This window comes from Tenrec ecaudatus, chromosome 9 (assembly GCF_050624435.1).
Source record: "Tenrec ecaudatus isolate mTenEca1 chromosome 9, mTenEca1.hap1, whole genome shotgun sequence".
Taxonomy (NCBI): Eukaryota; Metazoa; Chordata; class Mammalia; order Afrosoricida; family Tenrecidae; genus Tenrec; species Tenrec ecaudatus.
Genome location: NC_134538.1, coordinates 131,216,261 through 131,233,444, shown reverse-complemented (window position 1 = coordinate 131,233,444; position 17,184 = coordinate 131,216,261). Strand labels below are relative to the sequence as shown.

The following is a 17,184-nucleotide window of genomic DNA, read 5'->3' as shown; positions in this document are numbered from 1 at the left end:
CACCCTGCTTTCCCCACCGTTCTCCGGCCTCCCCAACAGGCCCAGCGCCACCGCCACACTGAGGGTGCATCTTTTCCTCCTCTTTCCAGCGTCACCTTTGTTGTCGGACAAACACAAACATTCCAGAGAAAACGCTTGCTTGTCACCCAGAGAGAGACCGTGCAGTGCCATCTACCCGACAGCTGTGGAGCCTTCTCAGGTAACTCGCACGCAGGGTGGAGAACCCAGGACACAGGCCAGGGCCCGGGACTGCAAACATCATACCTCTGCAGAAACACATGTCCTCTGCCGGAGCAACCAGAGGGATGGCGCTAGAAAACACATCCAGCTGGGCGCAGAGCCTGCACGTGTGTGCCCTCTGTTCATCTTCAGGACTCTCTGAGCCAAGTGTGATCCTGGTAGGGACATCTGGGTTCCCAGCCCGAGCCGTCGAGTGAGGGGCAATGGGAAAGGGGCTTCCCTTTCATTCATGTGGCCCTTGAGTGACTTCGGCCTCCTAGCCACCCTTAGGGCAGAGCAGCACTGCCGTCAGCGATCCGACGCTGTGATCTGTACGGAAGCAGACGGCCACAGCTTTCTCCTGTCCCATCACCTTGACTTAGCAGCGGAGTTACTTCCCCACATGTCACCAGGCCACCCGCAGTTCAGTGCTGCTCCTTAAACATTAAGGAGCCCGGGTGGCGTAGTGGGTTATGCATTGAACTGCTAGCCCTGAGGTCAGAAGTTTTAATCGATCAGCCCCTCCAAGAGAGAAACATGGGGCTTGCTATTCCCCTAACGATTTACAGCCTCAGGAATTCTAAAGGGCACTCCCACTCTGTCCCATCAGACCGCTGAGTCGGAACTGACTCATGGGCATCGACTGCGGTTTGGTTTGTTTACTTAAACACTGGGCGTCTTTGGGGGACACTGATGGGTAAGCACTGGGGCCTTAACTGAAAGGCTGGATTAGACTCAGCAGCAAGTGGACATAAACATTGGGCCGGGCAGTTGGGTGAGTGTGCTGATACTTGTGGGTGTATGCAGCAGAAATCCTGGGCAGGTTCCTCCTGAGGGAGACCCCCCCTGGTGGAGAGCGCAAGGCAGTGGTTTCCTCCGGAATGAGCCAGGAGTGCAGAGTGATCTCTGGGTGCCCTTGGGTGCCCTTGGCCATTGTCCTTGAGGCGGGCAGTGGCAGCATTGAGTCCTTGAACTCTCCTCTCCCGTGTGCAGGAGTGAGGCAGTCCCTCCCTCTCCAGCCCTCGTGGTTTTGAAGTGGTCCCTGACTCGGGCTGAGTGATCGCATGCCCACAGACATGGACCGAGGGTCACTTCAAGGACTTTGGTTTCCCGCTTGACGATTCATGTGCAGCTCTCGGTTTTAAAGCCCCCTTTGGGGACAAATCGGAGTGGAGAAAAATAGCTGTGCAGACTCCAGCTAATTTCCTGAGTTCTTTCCGCCAACCTGGCAAAAGTCTGTCTCGGCATCTGGAAACGGATGCATGCGGGTGGGATCTGGCATGATTGTTTTATCTTTGCTGATGGTGTGATTTCCCTGCACGTCCCAGGACACCTCATCTGGGCTGCTCGGATGGCTTGCGCACATGATATCTGAGTGTGTTTGGCCGATCCAGCTAACCATTTTTATTTCTCCTGGTCACTTGGCGCTGTAAGGGATTTCACAGGGCTGTCCCTATGTGCTGTTCCGGGAAAGCGCGTTGCCAAGCTGCGGGACTGCGACAGCCTTTCCGATTAACCCCCTGAGTGATCTGCTTGGGGTAAAATTTGAAGCAGAGTGTATGGTGCCCGATTTTAATAAATATGCATAGCTGCCTTCCCCCTGAAGGACGTGACGCAGTACTTTTTCTTGCAATGCATTAAGAAGAACCATGTAAAATGGGCATCTTTGCAGATGAGCAATTGAAGAATATCAGCAGTTTCATATATTGTGGCCTCATTTAGAGGGATTGAAGTGCGTTCTTTAGAGATTTTTGAGCAATTTTTTCTCTTTTAATTCTAACTTGCATTTTACATTGCCAGTGTAGCATGTTATTTATAATAGAGTGCTCTGCCATAGCTATTATGTACAATTTTCCCCTACATGTTATCCTGAAAATTAATTTACAATGTACATTGGAAATCAAATGCAAACTTTTTAAGCAGAGTTGCTCTTGGGGCTTGCCAAACTTCCGGCTTTGTTCTAGGTTCATCATACTGTCTAAAAATTATCTTGAACAGAAAACTTCAGTCTTGAGTGAGTCATTTGATTTCCTAAAGGTCTCATGCCAGCCTCTGGCATCTCAAAATTCTCTTACGCCTTTTCCAGAGGCTGCTGTTTAACCACAGTGGAGACGGGGCCTTGCCACGCAGCGACCCTAATCTCTGTGCACCTGAGAAAGGTAGGTGTGAAGCCAGCCCCACCGTCTGTCCATCCTTAGATGTGTTAGGGTTTGTTCTGTCCTCATTTCCTCCAGTCATCTGTATGTCCCTGTGGAAGGTAGTTTCCGGAACGCTTTAATGACCCAGGACTAGTTAGCTCTTTAGGAGATTAATGGAAGGACAACAGTGGTTAACCATCCACCCATTATTCTGAAGCCCTCCCACCCCCACCCCCTTGTAGGCATGTTAGAAGCTTTGGGGGAGGTGTGGTCTGTCACTGAGGCAATTCCCCAGCTCTTCCTGAGAGGAAGTTGCCAATTAGGCTCCTTGTTGGACACAAGGGAAATAGCCACTTTGCAGATTGATTTCCTGGCCCTTTCCTTTGTCTCCTTTACAAAGCCCCTTCTGCCAGCTCATCTGTTGTGTTTGTAGTGACTCAGATCCTGCGCTGTGCAATTAGACACCATTTAGCGATAGCAATCCAGTGCATAATGGAGTGGGCCCTGCCTCAAGGTCAGGAGGAAAAAGAGGGAACGACAAACAGGACAAAAACACGTTCGTGGCAGTAAAGAGCCTATTAGCATCCGTTTGCAAAACACAGAGGAGGAAAACAAATTAAATGTGACTTGCCCAATTAGTGGGAGGGGGTGTCAGTGGAGGGGAGAGGAAGAGGTACAAGTCCCCACTTGCTTCTCTCTGGTCAGGCGTCCAACTAGAGGGCCCCGTGTATCAAAGGCCACTAATGAACTGCCCCGGTCAAATGCACTTTAATTGCCCACTGTAAGGACTAGACTGCACTGTCATCGGGTACACAATGAGGGAGAGACCTTAGTCAAACTTATTTCAAAACGCAAGTTGTTCAGAGGTTACAAGTCAAATATTGATCTTTGGCTATCGAGTTTAGCAATGTGGTAAGCGCCCCACCCCTTCCTACCCAATACAAGCACAATTCTAAAGGAAGAAAGGAAGGGGCTGGGGGTGGGCAGGAAGGATTTTCAGACTTTCCTGTCATCTCTGTTGAAATGCCAGCGCTGTCCACCGGATGGCAGTGTCCGCATAGGAAGCGCACTTCTGATCCACGAGGAGACTGGCTTTTCGCAAACCTCCTTGCCCGGAGGCTATTTATAACCTTGTGGACGGGTTCCTAACAAGAAGACTCCATATTTCTCTGTCTTAATGAAACAAGGAGCCGGCAGGTGACCAGAACAAGAGCACAGTCGTACTCTCAGTGTCCCTAATTATTTGGGTACATTCTTCAGCAGCATTCATAGAGTTCAGGAAGAAGGGTCCTTCCTTTGCTCCAAAGGCTGGTCCACAGGGGGCTGTGGCCCCTGGTTCTTTCCTGCCTGTCTGCCCAGAGTTCCTGGATTAGCATGCCCTTGCCTTCTCCCCTTCTGGATGTCACGTGTCCAGACACTTCCACTGGAAAAACAGCGTTTAAAATAGTCTAGTGCCTACGTCCCCCATCTGTTATCCAGCCGCTGATGGCATTTGTCATTCACAAGTTTCTGCACTCTGGCGCAGATTGGTGGTTCTTATGGCAGCTGGAGGGGGGGCGAGGGACGTGCTATCCACCCAATTAAAAGTCAACTCTAACCGTTAGCTGGCCTAGTAAATACAGGTTTGAGGATGCAGGCGGTTTCTAGAATCCAGCTGATTCCTCCACCAATATTCCGGATGATTCCAAGTTTCTCCCAAGACAAGCTCTCAGCTGTGTTATTCCCTTCCAGCTGTGAACCCCACCCCTAGCAGCTGGAGCCTGGACAGTGGGAAGGAAGCCAAGACCATGTCGGATAGTGGGAAGCTTCTCTCTCCCCCTGTCCCTCCAAGACCCACACTGACTGGTGGGTATTTGAAGCTTTTATAACAATACTTTCTATTGGGTCCTCCAGCTTGTCCTGAATTCCTCCAAAAAGGTAGGCCTTCGGTGTCTGAGATAAACACCTTAGTAGCTGCCCAGCTGGTCCACCGTGTTCCCCTCCTTCTTCAGACTGCTCTTATTAACGTCGTTAATAAGAGTGGGCTCCGGGGTCAAGCAGTGGTCCTTGTTCTCTAACACAAACCACAAATCCAGCCCAGACAGACTGCAGGATTGTTCCCTCCGGCCACACCATCCTCAGATTTTGAGGGCGCGCCTCACCTGGCGATGCACTAATCCGTTCCACCCTGCGCTTCAGCATCTCCTCATTCTGCTTCCGCTAACTCAGCCACCTGCTTCAACCATACTCAGGACTGACGCCAAGGTCTCCAGTGATCCCTGAGTAGGAACCAGCTCCTAACATTTTGATAGGCCTGTGGGAAGCAGCCGCCTCGCACCCATAGGAATCCTTCATCTGTTGGTTAGTGGAACTTTGCGTTCTGAAGAGGGTCAGTTTGCCTGGGATGCCGGACTACCAGGCCTGTTGTCGACCTAGTGATGCAGAGTTTTGGAAAACATTTCTCCTGCTGGGCCACAGATCTTTATTTTCTCCAAGCCTCCCAGGTTATGTCTCTGCTCACCAGATTGAGACCCACTGAACGTTGTTCTGAAAAGTACTTCCTTGGCGAGTTTATAGCAATGACCTCTTTGCCTCTTTGCCAAGCACTAAGTCATTTGCTTGGTGGGCCTACCTGTGGGGTCATTTTAAGAGGAGCCTGCCCTCCTACCTTACTGATGCCCCACTCTGGTGGCAGGGAGCGCCTGTGGCGGTCCGCTGGGTCCAGAGTACGTGTGAAGCTGTACAGATAGCACTGGAAGGAAGCCTGGGACAAGCCTCCCGCGATTCCCGGGCAATCATTTTTGTGCCGTTAGCCGACTGCTGGCTCCGTGCCCTCTTAACTTAGTTGTACAGGAGAGGAGAAAGGCTGGCTCCTCCCTTTGAAAAACACACGATGCTGCTCTCGGATTTGCCCCTGACTTGCTAAAGCTAAAATCCACCAGTCATTGTTGCACAGAATGCTAGGGTCTTTGGTCAGAACAAGAAATACCGTTGAGGTTGATTGATGATTGATATTAGCTATGAGCAAGGGCAGGGGAATGACGAGGCTGTAAAGAGTTCCAGTCTTGGAAACCCACAAGGGAAGTTCTGCCCTGTCCTGTGGAGGCGCAATGAGTCAGCAGCGACTCGGTGGCAGTGCGGTTGGTTTGGGGTTTGATGAGACCAGGAAGGCTCTAAGAGCCCTTAGTCAAGTAACTCTTATTTCATTCATGCCAAGCACCCCGCTCTCCTTCTGGACCTGGTTATATGTCTAAAATTGGGGACTAGGCAAACAGTTTTTACAGCACAGTAGTATTCATGGTAAGGTCTCTGGGTAGTACCGAGGGTTTGTGCTCCCCTATAATCTTGAGCCATCCAGCAGCACTGCAGAAGAAAGCCCTGGTTATCTCCTTTCATAAAGATTAAAGCCAGAGACAGAGGAGCCCTGGAGGCAGGGGTTATGTGTTGGGCTGCCAACCAAAAGATCAGTAGTTCAGAACCACCAGCCTGTTCACAGGGAGAAAAGGGGACCGTCTATTCCCATTTAGAGTTACAATCTCCAAAAACTCCCAGGGGACAATGCTACCCTGCCCTGGAGGGCCCCTGTGAGTTGGCATGAACTCACTGGCAGTGAGTTTGGCTTTTTGTTTTTTTAAACACCTCGAGTCAAAATAGACTCAAGGGCCATAGGCAGTTAGGTTCCTGAGCGCGTTCCGGTGTGGAGACAAGCCTGGCGAGAGAAGACAGGTAGATCTCTGTGGGGAGACACCCACCCAGAGAAATGTCCACCCTGCGGTGTGGCCACCGCGGAGCTGTCAGAGGCTGCTTGAGTCGAGGAAGAGGGCCAGGGTACAGACAGCCTTGACTTGCACCCTGGCGATGACCAGCATCCAGGGAGCAGCCAGGATGTGCTCCGTGGACCTCTCGGGCGGGAACAGGTAGCGCTGCCATCAACACCCGACAGGCACTCTCAGCACCCCTGAGCATGCAAGATGATGGGCACACAGTGCCACCACAGACCACTCTCCTGGGTCCCCGGGGGCGCAGAGCACACAGCTGACCTTCCATCTCCCAAGCTAACTTCGGCCAAGGCTGCTGTCCCTTCTGCACTGATTGCTTTCATTGTCCATCTACATGTCCTTGTCGGTGGTCACAGTGGTGGCATCTGTCTGTCTGGCTTCCCTTCCGCCTTTCTTTCATTTTCTTTCTATTTCCAAACCTCCCCGGTGACAACCTGGCCAATGGCAGCCATTCCCTCTCTAAGTGGCACTACCCTCCTGGCTGTGCCCGGCAGTGTCTGAGTGCTGGTGTTGGCTGCTGAGGTCTCGCGGGGTTTGATCCACAGGAACACACCGGGCGAATGCTGTGATCCCACTTGCTGTTTCCCTGGTGGGGTCTGGAAGCCCTGTAGGAGGAACAAGAGAGAAAGCCCTCCTGGGGCGTGGGGATGGACTGCAGAGAGTACCATGGAGGCTGTGAGGACGGCCCTCGGAGGGAAAAATGGCGACCTACTTGCCCTTTGATGGGCATGGCCATGGTGGGGGGTGGGAGTGGTTGCAGGAAACTTGGGCATGTCACGGGGAGAGAGATGAGGTCTAGCCCCATGGGCTTCTTCAGAGCTGCCTAGATGACCTTGGCCTTCCTGCTGCGGCTCAGGCTACATCAACAGCTGCTTCTTTCATGCACGTCTATTTTCCTGCTACCTCACTCCTGTAGCCCAAGCAGTGGAGAAGGGGCTGGTATAGAGGTGGTTATAACACGTTCTGTCCGCAGTGATCACGCTCTGCCGATTGTCCCGAGCTTGTGCAACGCTGCCCTTCTCAATGAAGCTGGTTTGAATTCCCAGCATGTAGTTTCTCCCCAACTCTCACCTCTCGGGCCTTTTCTCTGGATTTTCAGACAATCAGCCATCTGGTTTTTGTTGTTGTTTTAATCATTTTATTGGGGGCTCGTACAACTCTTATCACAATCCAGACATCCATCCATGTGTCAAGCACATTTGTTCATTTATTATCATCATCATTCTCAAAACATTTGCTTTCTGCTTGAGCCCTTGGTATCAGCTCCTCATTTTTCCCTCCCTCCCCGTTCTCCTCTCCCTCATGAACCCTTGATAATTTATAAATTATTATTATTTTGTCATATCTTACACTGTCCAATGTCTCACTTCACCTACTTTTCTGTTGTCCATCCCCCAGGGAGGAGGTTATATGTAGACCCTTGTAATTAATTCCCCCTTTCTACCCCACCCTTCTGGTATCGCCACTCTCACCACTGGTCCTGAAGGGATCATCTGTCCTGGATTCCCTGTGTTTCCACTTTCTATCTGTACCAGTGTACATCCTCTGATCTAGCCAGATTTGTAAGGTAGAACTGGGATCATGATAGTGGGGGGTGGGGGTGGGGGTTTGGAAGCATTTAGGAACTAGAAGAAAGTTGTATGTTTCATCATTGTGACCCTGCACCCTGACTGGCTCGTCTCCTCCCTGCGTCCCTTCTGTAAGGGCTTGTCCAGTTGCCTACAAACGGGTCTTGGGTCCCCAATCTATACTTCACCTCATTCACAATGATTTCATTTTTTGTTTCTTGATGTCTGATACCTGATCCCTTTGACACCTCCCTCTCTCTATTTGCAGCTTCACCAGCAAGACACACGACGCCAGTTTCTCCCTCGCCTGCCGGACGCTCTCCATTGAAGGTACAGGTCCTTGTGCTGGAGATGGAGCCAAGAGCCTGGCTCTGGTTGCTATTTCCCTGAGACCCATCCTGGTTCATCAGGCAGTGCTGGCATTTACACCGCACAACACATACAAAGAAGGGATGGATGGGGGGCGGTACGAAGTTAGCACAGGCTCTCTTCCTTTAAGGGGAACACCCCCTAGGGCTGCAGTCCTTTGGTTTCAGATGATGAACCTCATCCTCAAGATGGGGGAGCTGGGGATGTACAAGGCTGAGTCTCCGCCTTGACTGAACTGGAACTTAAATGTGGACCCAGCAGGCTCCCTGACACACTTGTAGCCTGGTCTTTTTAAAACGAGGGAAAAAGCACTTGGATTTAAAAGTGTGAAGAGTTAAGACTTTCCAAATACTCCTCTGTGCCTTTGGCCTTGATCATTAGCTGCGTTTTGACAAGGCCCAATCCAACTTTCTTGCTGTCTCTGAAAGTTTGAGCCCAGGACCCTATTCACATTTGCAGTGCATGCAAAGCAAGCTAGGAAGGTGAACAAAAACAAACTTCTCGGGAAGAAACTAGAAAGACTTCATGGTCAGACATTTGAATCTCATGTGGAGACAGGGGCTGTTTCATATCTGTAAACATACGAATCTCTTATGAAGGTAAAGAATATGATTTGGTCTTTATCTACATTGGATTAGAGAGCTGCAAGACTGGTCTGTACTGATGAGAAGGAGGTCTTTGGAGAGTGGCTGCAGAGGCCAGTAGCAGGGGGAAGTGAGTGTTGAGAGAATGAGGTTGTGTCTGTGTGACCCGTGATCTACATGCTCTGGGCTCTTTCCTGAGGCATTTCTCTTTCATGTGAGAGGGGGGAAACAGGGTCAGGCTGTGGTGCGGTCGATCTGAGGAACCCTGGGCAAGGGCGTTCGGCTGCTAGCTGACAGCGTCACGATTCAAAGCTCCCAGCGGTGCCCCAGGAGAGAAGGCCGGGTGATCACAGTAGTAAACGCTGTAGGGCAGTTCATGTGTGGCTGCCACGTCAGTTCTAACGCATAGCGACTCTATGCCCAGCAGCACTCACCAATGCTGGGTACTACACCCTCCTGACACTGTGTCCATCCAGCTCGTGTCGAGGGTCTTCCTCGTTCTCGCGGCCCCTCTACCAAGCCTGATGCCCTTCTCCAGGGACTGCTCATTCCAGAGGGCATGTCCAATGTAGGGCTCCTAGAAATTAGAATCCATAACATAACTAACACGGATGCCTGAGAGAAAGTGCAAATGTGGGAGAGAAAGGCACCAAGGAGCATGCTTCCATTGCATTCCCCAAATTCCTGCTGCGGAATTTGCCTGGGAGAGCACGGGTGGTGTGCTGGGGTGGTGTGCTGGCAGGGCAGCCCTTCATCATGGCTGCAGCCCCCAATCGCAGAGCACTTGCTCAGGAACCCGCGGCAGCCTGTCAGCGGGATGTGTGACGCGCAGGGAGGCAGCAGCCCCCCCCCCCCCCTTTACGGCAACGTCGATGCTCTTCAGCTTGATTTGGTAGAATCGTAAGACGACAAGATGACTTATTAGACATTAATCCTTCACCATGCAATTAGCCTAAGGGATGAACGTGTTTAAGTATCTATCCACCTCCCACCCCTCCCCCACCCCGGGGTCCTCTAATCCAGGAGAGAGGTGATGACTGGCAGGGACCCAAAAAAGGAATGACGTAACGAGTGATGTCTTTGGCGCTACTCCAAAGGCTGAGGCCAAAATGGTATTACTCTCGTCTTTCCGGGCAGCTTCAGGTGGTGTAGCCTATGTCAGCAAATGTGCAGATAATTTCACTGACCCTACAAAGCCTTAGGGCGATCTACATCCTTATGGAAAGGCTTTGGAGAAAGAGAACAGGAGGAATATTTGTGCTGTAATGCCTATGTTACCACAGTAGAGGGCCCACTGCTCCCAAGCTACTCGTTTCGCCACACTTGGAATGCAGTTTGCAACTTTTAACTGATAGAGCTCGGTGTTTTCTGGCAATGAGACGCCAGAGCTAACCCCACTGAGAATGAGCTGGCCCGCCCTATTTGGAATGTTTGGGGGTCTAATTTCGGACAGAGACAGCAGTGAGTTTACCTGTCTTAGTGATTGTTGTGGTTGGTAGGTGCTGGCAAGTCAGTTCAAGCCCATAGCAACCTTACGCACGACAGAAGGAAGCACTGCCCAGTCCCGCGCGGCCTCCCAACTGTCCTGCGCCTGAGCCCCTGGTGGCAACCACCTGTCCATCTAGCTCCTTGAAGGCCTTCTTTTCCACTGCCCCTCCACTTCACGCGTGGCATCCTCACGGACTGGCCTGGCCTGACAACAGTGCCGAAGGAGGGACGTCTCACCAACCTTACCTTTAAGGAGCACTCTTAGTTGGACTGGCATTATTCTAGGCTACTGCTAGAGGACAGGACTTGTGTCCATATGGGGCAGTCTTTTTATTTTTCAAAGTGACATTCATCTTTGAGGCCATTAATGGATAAGTACAGAAGTGGTCCTCTGATCCCGTTTAAGTCTCAGAAGCACTGCACCAAGCAGAGTTATCCCAGTTTCTTGACTGGCCACGTAGGAAGACTTTCACATGTGCCTGTGCTCTGAGGATACCTATGACGTAAGTCACGGGCAACCTGACACTGACTCTCCTTTCACAGAGCGTCTCCTAGGACTCAGAGTGCTTGCCTCCCCCATTGGGGAAGTAGCCACTCCAGATTCTGGGTGCAGCAGTGAGCTAACACAATAAGTGGAGGCTACAGGGTGGGTGGAACACAATGTGGAGGAGTGGGGACTGTGGCAAAGTGGAAAGTCCATGCCCCTGCCCCTGGGGACATCCCGAGCACAGTTCCACAAGACCGAACCCATCCAGGGTATACGTGAGCATTCGTGCTAGAACTTTAGGAAATGCCAGAAATGTAGAGGTGAATGAGCATTCTTCCTATTAAAAATAAAGAGGAGCCACCAGTTGGGGTTTTGTTAAAAGGCTGTGCAGGTGGACTAGGTTCCATCTCCAGGTACAGCCTGAGGTCACCCACGGGCATCTTCAGGTCAGGAGTCTGGAGCTGGGGCAGGACCTGAAGGGTGTCTTCCCCAAGACCTCCTCCTGAGCCTCTGGCGGAAGAGGGCCTTGCCTGCTCAAGAAACCAGTTCCAGAACAGAGCAATGGCACTAAGTCCACCACCTTCCAAACTCCAGGACTAATGATCTGCACCCCTACTGCCCTCTCCTCCTGTGCTGAGGGGGTTGGAGTCTAGGGCTCTGAGCCCACCTGGCAGGGAAGCCCGACCCTGGCCTGTGTACACCAACCCAAGGATGCACATCGGAGAGGGTGGTCTGAACTTCCCGGTGACCCCGGCTTTCTTGCTCTTGTCTCTCACCCCCCAGCAGGGCTCCGTGCAGTCATTCACTCCGTCTCCGGTGGAGTTCCACTGCCCAGGCCTAATCTCCAACTCCCCGGGCCTGTCGGGCAGCTACAGCAGCGGGATCTCCTCGCTCAGCCGGTGCAGCACGTCGGAAACCTCCGGCTTTGAGAACCAGGGGACCGAGCTGCCAGCCCCCGGGCTGGTGCCCGTACCCCTGCCCGTGACCGTGCCTATGCCCGGCTACAGCGCACCGGAGGAGCCCGTGCGCAAGGAGAGCAAGACGCCGCCGCCCTACAGCGTCTACGAGCGGACTCTGCGGCGCCCCGTCCCGCTACCTCACAGCCTGTCCATTCCGGTCACCTCCGAGCCCCCTGCGCTGCCCCCCAAGCCCCTGCCCGCTCGCTCTGGCCACCTGGAGAACGGGACCCGGAGGACTGAGCCCGGGCCGCGGCCGCGGCCCCTACCCCGCAAAGTCTCTCAGCTCTAAGTCACTTTTCTAGTCCCCTGCAAGGAATTCTTGGCCGTTTACAAAATACTGAGCAGGAGGAGAAGGCAGTGTAGGCACTTTAATAACCTCCTCGGGTTTTCAGCCCAAGGAGCGGGATGGAGACTTGCTTATTAATGTGATGTTGCACAGTAGTGAGCATTCCGGGTCCAAACTGCCCCGTCGCCCCACCACATATGGCTGGGTGCCTCGAACAACGTTTCTCATCTGGAAGTGATAAGTAGTGATCAAAGCTTATTTTGGATCTTTCTATGTTCACTTTTAAAATATATACTTTAACCTCCAAACCAGTACAAACATTTTGTCCATTTGCCCTGGGGGATAATGATGTTGACTTTTTACCTAATACTTGAGGCTCATGCCTATCAAGTCCATGAACATTCTAACACGCCGGCCCTCACTTTCCAAGACTTATGTCGATAAGGGGAGGTTCAGGCTCTTTCCACGAGCAAACGGTCAGCGCACGTCATCTGGCTCAAAGTCGAAGCAGGCGGGTTACACACCATCCTGAAAGGGGGGCCGGGATTGGGATTGTAAACGGTTTTCGGCTGGCCTTTGATGTTTGACAGCTGTTCCCAGCTCACAAATCTGCTTTGTGAATGGGTTGATGTTCCTTGCGTGCCCCGTCGCCAGGGTATCGACTGCATTTCTTTTTTAAGGTGCAATTTACTTTAAGAGTTCCAATCAGCTAGGGGAAGGAAAAGGCCGCAGGAGAAATGTTTACTTGAATTTTGTGCTTCCTTACTTGATAGCTTCCTACACAAAACTTGTCATTGAAGAAGAGCAGATGTTCAAGTATTACAGAGGCACAGATTAATGTGTCCCATTAACAAGAATGCAAGAATCAATACAGGACAGTATTAAATCAATAGCGTAAATGAAGAAAAAAACCTTAGCGAAAATATATTAGCATGATTAAATAGCAAAAGGACTTTCAAAAGGCAAGGGCATTAACTTTCAATCCTGGTTTTAAAAAACAACAACAACAGCCCACAACTCCCCATTCTTCCCTCTGGAGCTTGTCTGCTCAGCTGGCCCTCTTGTCCTTTTGTAGAAGGAGGATGTCTATTCACTGAAATAGCTGGAAGTTTGCAAGGTAGCATCTTAGATCTAGGTAGCGATGTTAATGCCCCCATTGTAGGAGTGTGAAGAAGCACCTTGTCCGTAGCCATGTCTTTTGTATCTTTGTGGTTTTCATTTACTGACTGTTTATAACACTCACTTGACAATAGATATATACTGAACTGTATTTTAAAACCATGCTGTTAAATATTTCCCCCTTTCTGTTGGGAAGCTCAGTTTAGTTTAACTGTGTTTGTTTCTGATGGTAGCTTACCTGGAAGGCAGTGACCACTTTTTTTATATTCTCTTAATGAAACCACTCAGCAGGTATGTGCTGTTGAGGCTGGTTATAGAGGTTTTCTATAAAAAAATGTTCAAGTATTTTTGTACATAACTGGTTAATTTTAATAAGAGATGCCACTATGTTGTAAAAGGGGAAAAAAGGTAAAATAAAGCAAACAGTGGTGGATGCAGTATGATTGTTATACTTATGCCAAATACTTTATGTATGAAAAAGACTTATTTGTACATATGTGCTTTTAACAATAACTCTGCCATATTGACTTTACAATTTTGAATGTCAAAATATTAATATATGTTAAAATATTTATGTTTAGTGAAAGTATTCATAATTGAGAAAAGGAACATATGAATTTTAGCTTTGTATCTTGCAACTTTTGCAGTTGGGAATTTCTGGAACTAGCTTTTGATGATAACATTTTGTGTTTGTAATCACATCCTTAAAATATATGTGTATATGTATATATATAAATATAAATATATAGAAAGCTCCATTTTGCGTTGTTTTAAAGAAGTAAAACCTTCAGTTGAATAAGGCAACATGCATACGATAACCAGGCTTCTTTGATTTCCTCTTCCCAGGTAATTTAATAATCTGTTGACTTGTGCTCGGGCACAGTAGGAATCAGTGTTACTTGCTCTTGAAGCCGTTTTGTTCCTTTGTTTGGGTTTTTAATTTCTGGCAATGGACAGTCGCAGTTGCCATGGGCGTGTTTCTCTGAAGCAGCTCCACAGCAGAACATTCAGGAGATTCAGTTTGCGCAGATGTTCATGTTGGTTGCTGCTGAATAGTAAATATTAAATAAAATTCCCTGATTAATCTTAATGTTTGTCTTTATTCCTCTCACTGGTGTGTCTTGGTCTGGAACTGTGGAAGTCGCCTGGCCTTGCCAAATCGTGCAGACTTTGTTGCTAGATCTTGTTGCCTTCATTCATGCACTTCCTCCTCCCTCCCAGGCTCATCTATCCCACGGAGAACAGCCCTTTACTAGTTGACAGTATGAGCTCCTAGCCAGTGGAGAAGGTAAGATTACCACCTCAGAGGCTGGCCAGTCATTGACTTTAACCAGAGCCCGTGTAACAGTCAAAGTATCAGTGTGTGTGCATTAGACACCTTGACCCCAAACCGAGAAGTGGTCCCGTGTCCAGGGGAATTGTTGAAGGCCGCCTTTGCCAGCTGCGACACACGCTCTCTGGGCCGGCCTTTGTCCCTGGTTTTCAAAAAGCAACAGGGAGGGGACTTGACAAATGTCACACAGCCTGGTAACGATGAGGTTTCTGTTGATGACCCTGACTTTTCATTGAGGAGATGTGTCTGTGCTGTTCTAGGTTTATGTAACAGTACTGAGCAGGCCACTGTCGAAAGCCTCTGTCCCATTAGATACCAAACGCATTGAAAGACCATCTTCCAGGGTGCTCCTGATTTGTTTCTCAGCATTAACTGAGTGAATGTAGAGCATTTGGGGCCCATTTTCATTACAACTGAGCTCTGAAGTATTTCGATTGCACAAGCATAATTACAGTATGAATAGCCCAGTTTCCTCCCTAAGTAGTCCTCTCTCTGGACTGCTATTGATTGTTCCACTAAACACAACAAAGAGAAGAACAAGGGCACAGCTTTGCCTTTATTTGATCGTTAGCCTTTAAAAGGTGACTTGTGAATTCTTTGTTACTTTTTGAAATAAGTCTTGCCTGGATTATATAAGAACATTTTTGAAAGCCTGAAAAACTATAGGAATACAAACCCCTTACCATTATTGATTTTGCATATTCCCTCAGTCTCTTTCTACGTGAATGTAGTAGGTGGTCCGGTGGGCTGCTAACCCAAAGGACTGCCCATCAAGCCACTCTGCAGGAGAAAGACGGCTCCCTGTCCCATCAAGATGTCCAGTCTCAGAAGCCCTAGAGAGATTCCTTTCAAGTCAGATGGAATCGATGGCCATGGGTCTGTGGTTTACGTGGATGACCAAGGTTTTTCTAATCGTTGCATGCCAGTTTCCCATGTCACCCACACAATCTGTTACGAGTGTTTCTCAACCTTCCTCAGGCCGCAATCCGTTTCACACAGCTCCTCATGTTGTGGGGACCCCCAACCATAACATTATTTTTGTTTCTACATCATTACTGTAGTTTTGCTACTGTTATGAATCATCATGTAAATAATATGCAGGATATTTTTCATTGTTACAAATGGAACATAATTAAAACATAGTGGTTAATCACAAAAAATACGTAATTATATATTTTGAACCATTTCTATGTTTGCCAGTGGTTTTAGGGCACCCCTGTGAAAGGGTCATTTGATTCTCTGCCCCGCCCCCTAGAGGGGTCGCGACCCACATATTGAGAACCACTGTTACCTGTTACGTCAATGGCCAGTTTATGACCACTCACTGCCACCAGGGGGAGCACCACCCAACAGAGGTTAACACTAAAGTCTAGAGGGGGAAGGGCAAAGCGCTGGTTTCCCTGACATTCTGGTCTTTGGTTTAAGGTGGGTCTTCCACTGAGCATGAGGGCCTTGATTGGTATTTTGTAAAGATCCTGATATAAGCGTTTCTAAGGTATAGATTATTGACTGGTGCCTTCCCTAAAGAGTTGGTAGGTCTGTTGAGAAGGCCCTGTGATGAAAAACAAGGTCAGTTGCCTGGGCCTGCGTATTCTGGGGAGCAAACACAAGCTGTGTAGATTGTAAATAGCAATCTTAATTGTACACACATAGGCAAATATAACATGTTTACTACCTAAAATACCACTGTAATCCTATTCTTAGATGTAACTTTTTACATGGTTTGGGTTCTTTTTCCTGTATCTTTTAAAAAATTTTTATTGGGTGAAGGTTTACAGAGCAAATCCGTTTTCCATTAAAACATTCCTACCCACTGTTTAGTGGCACTGATTACAAGCAGCACATTGAGACAGCCCCTATGTCCCTACACTTCCCATGTCCATTATATCCTCCCTCTCAAGCCCTGCTGCCCTCTGAATGTCGGCCCTGGGTACATGCTGCCAGCGTGATTCAAAGGCGCGGACTATAAGGAATGTGTGCCTCCCCTGTGCTGTTGGGGCTGAAAATCCCCTGGGGTGCGCTGTTCCAGGCCTTGAGGACCTTATCAGGCCTGGGGTTCTATTAGTCTACTCAACGGGCAAGCCTAGGTTTTTTCTTTTCTTCTTCTTCTTCTTTTTTTTTTTTTTTTAATGATTTAGACTCTTGACCCTCATTTTCTCCCACTCTGTCTCAGACCTCTCATGCGATCCCTTTCAGGGTGGCAGACAGTGTCGGCTAAGTACCATCTCATTCTTCTGGGCTCGGGGTCACAGAGGCTAGGGTTTCCAGGGACAGTAGTTCATCGAACCACGTGTTTGTCTTAGGTGTTTTCCCCGACTGACAGGCTGGGGCGAAGGAATGATTTGTTCCACGTATTGCTCAATTACTTCCCATCCAAGTTGTAACCCTGGCACTCATGTTGGGAGCTGCTTTATTCTTAGGAGCCAGAAATTAGAAACCGCATGAGAGGTCCTTCAATAGGGGTGGCATACCCCTACTATGAAATACTTCCTTGACATAGAACAGTGGATTACAGATTCCTTCAAAACCGTGGGGTTTGGTTTCGGTTTTTGCCTTTTACAGCTGTTCCAAATGCCCAGCCCTCCCTGGTTCACGGCCTCTTTCCGCCGTCTTCTGAGTCAGCCTTGTCATGCTGTGATTCAGCTCTCTGACCTTCTTTTGCATAGTGACCCCTGCCTCTACCTCTTCTGCCTCCTCTAACAATTTCAAGAATCTTCATGATTAACTCGTGTCCACTCAGCTAATACCGACTAATATCCCTATTTTAAGACCAACTGATTGGGGGCCTTAATTCTATCTGCAACGTAATTCCCCTTTTCCCAGTAATCGGGTACATTCATAGGTGATAGGGATTGGGCTGTGGACCTTGTTGGAGG

At 49.3% G+C, this 17,184-nt stretch overlaps 1 protein-coding gene across 3 annotated transcripts in view; it reads left to right on the top strand.

Moving 5' to 3' along the window:
• DOCK4 (dedicator of cytokinesis 4) overlaps positions 1-14,046 on the top strand; it is a 481,793-nt gene extending 467,747 nt beyond the window's left edge. For 2 of the 3 annotated variants that reach the window (XM_075558568.1, XM_075558566.1), the window contains exons 48-52: positions 90-199; positions 2,306-2,378; positions 4,089-4,202; positions 7,952-8,013; positions 11,395-14,046. In XM_075558568.1, coding sequence (XP_075414683.1) covers positions 90-199; positions 2,306-2,378; positions 4,089-4,202; positions 7,952-8,013; positions 11,395-11,859 — 824 coding nt within the window. In that variant the 3' untranslated portion in view covers positions 11,860-14,046. The remainder of the gene's footprint in view (positions 1-89; positions 200-2,305; positions 2,379-4,088; positions 4,203-7,951; positions 8,014-11,394) is intronic. The other variant, XM_075558567.1, reaches the window with a different exon arrangement.
• The last annotated feature ends 3,138 nt before the right edge of the window (positions 14,047-17,184 follow it).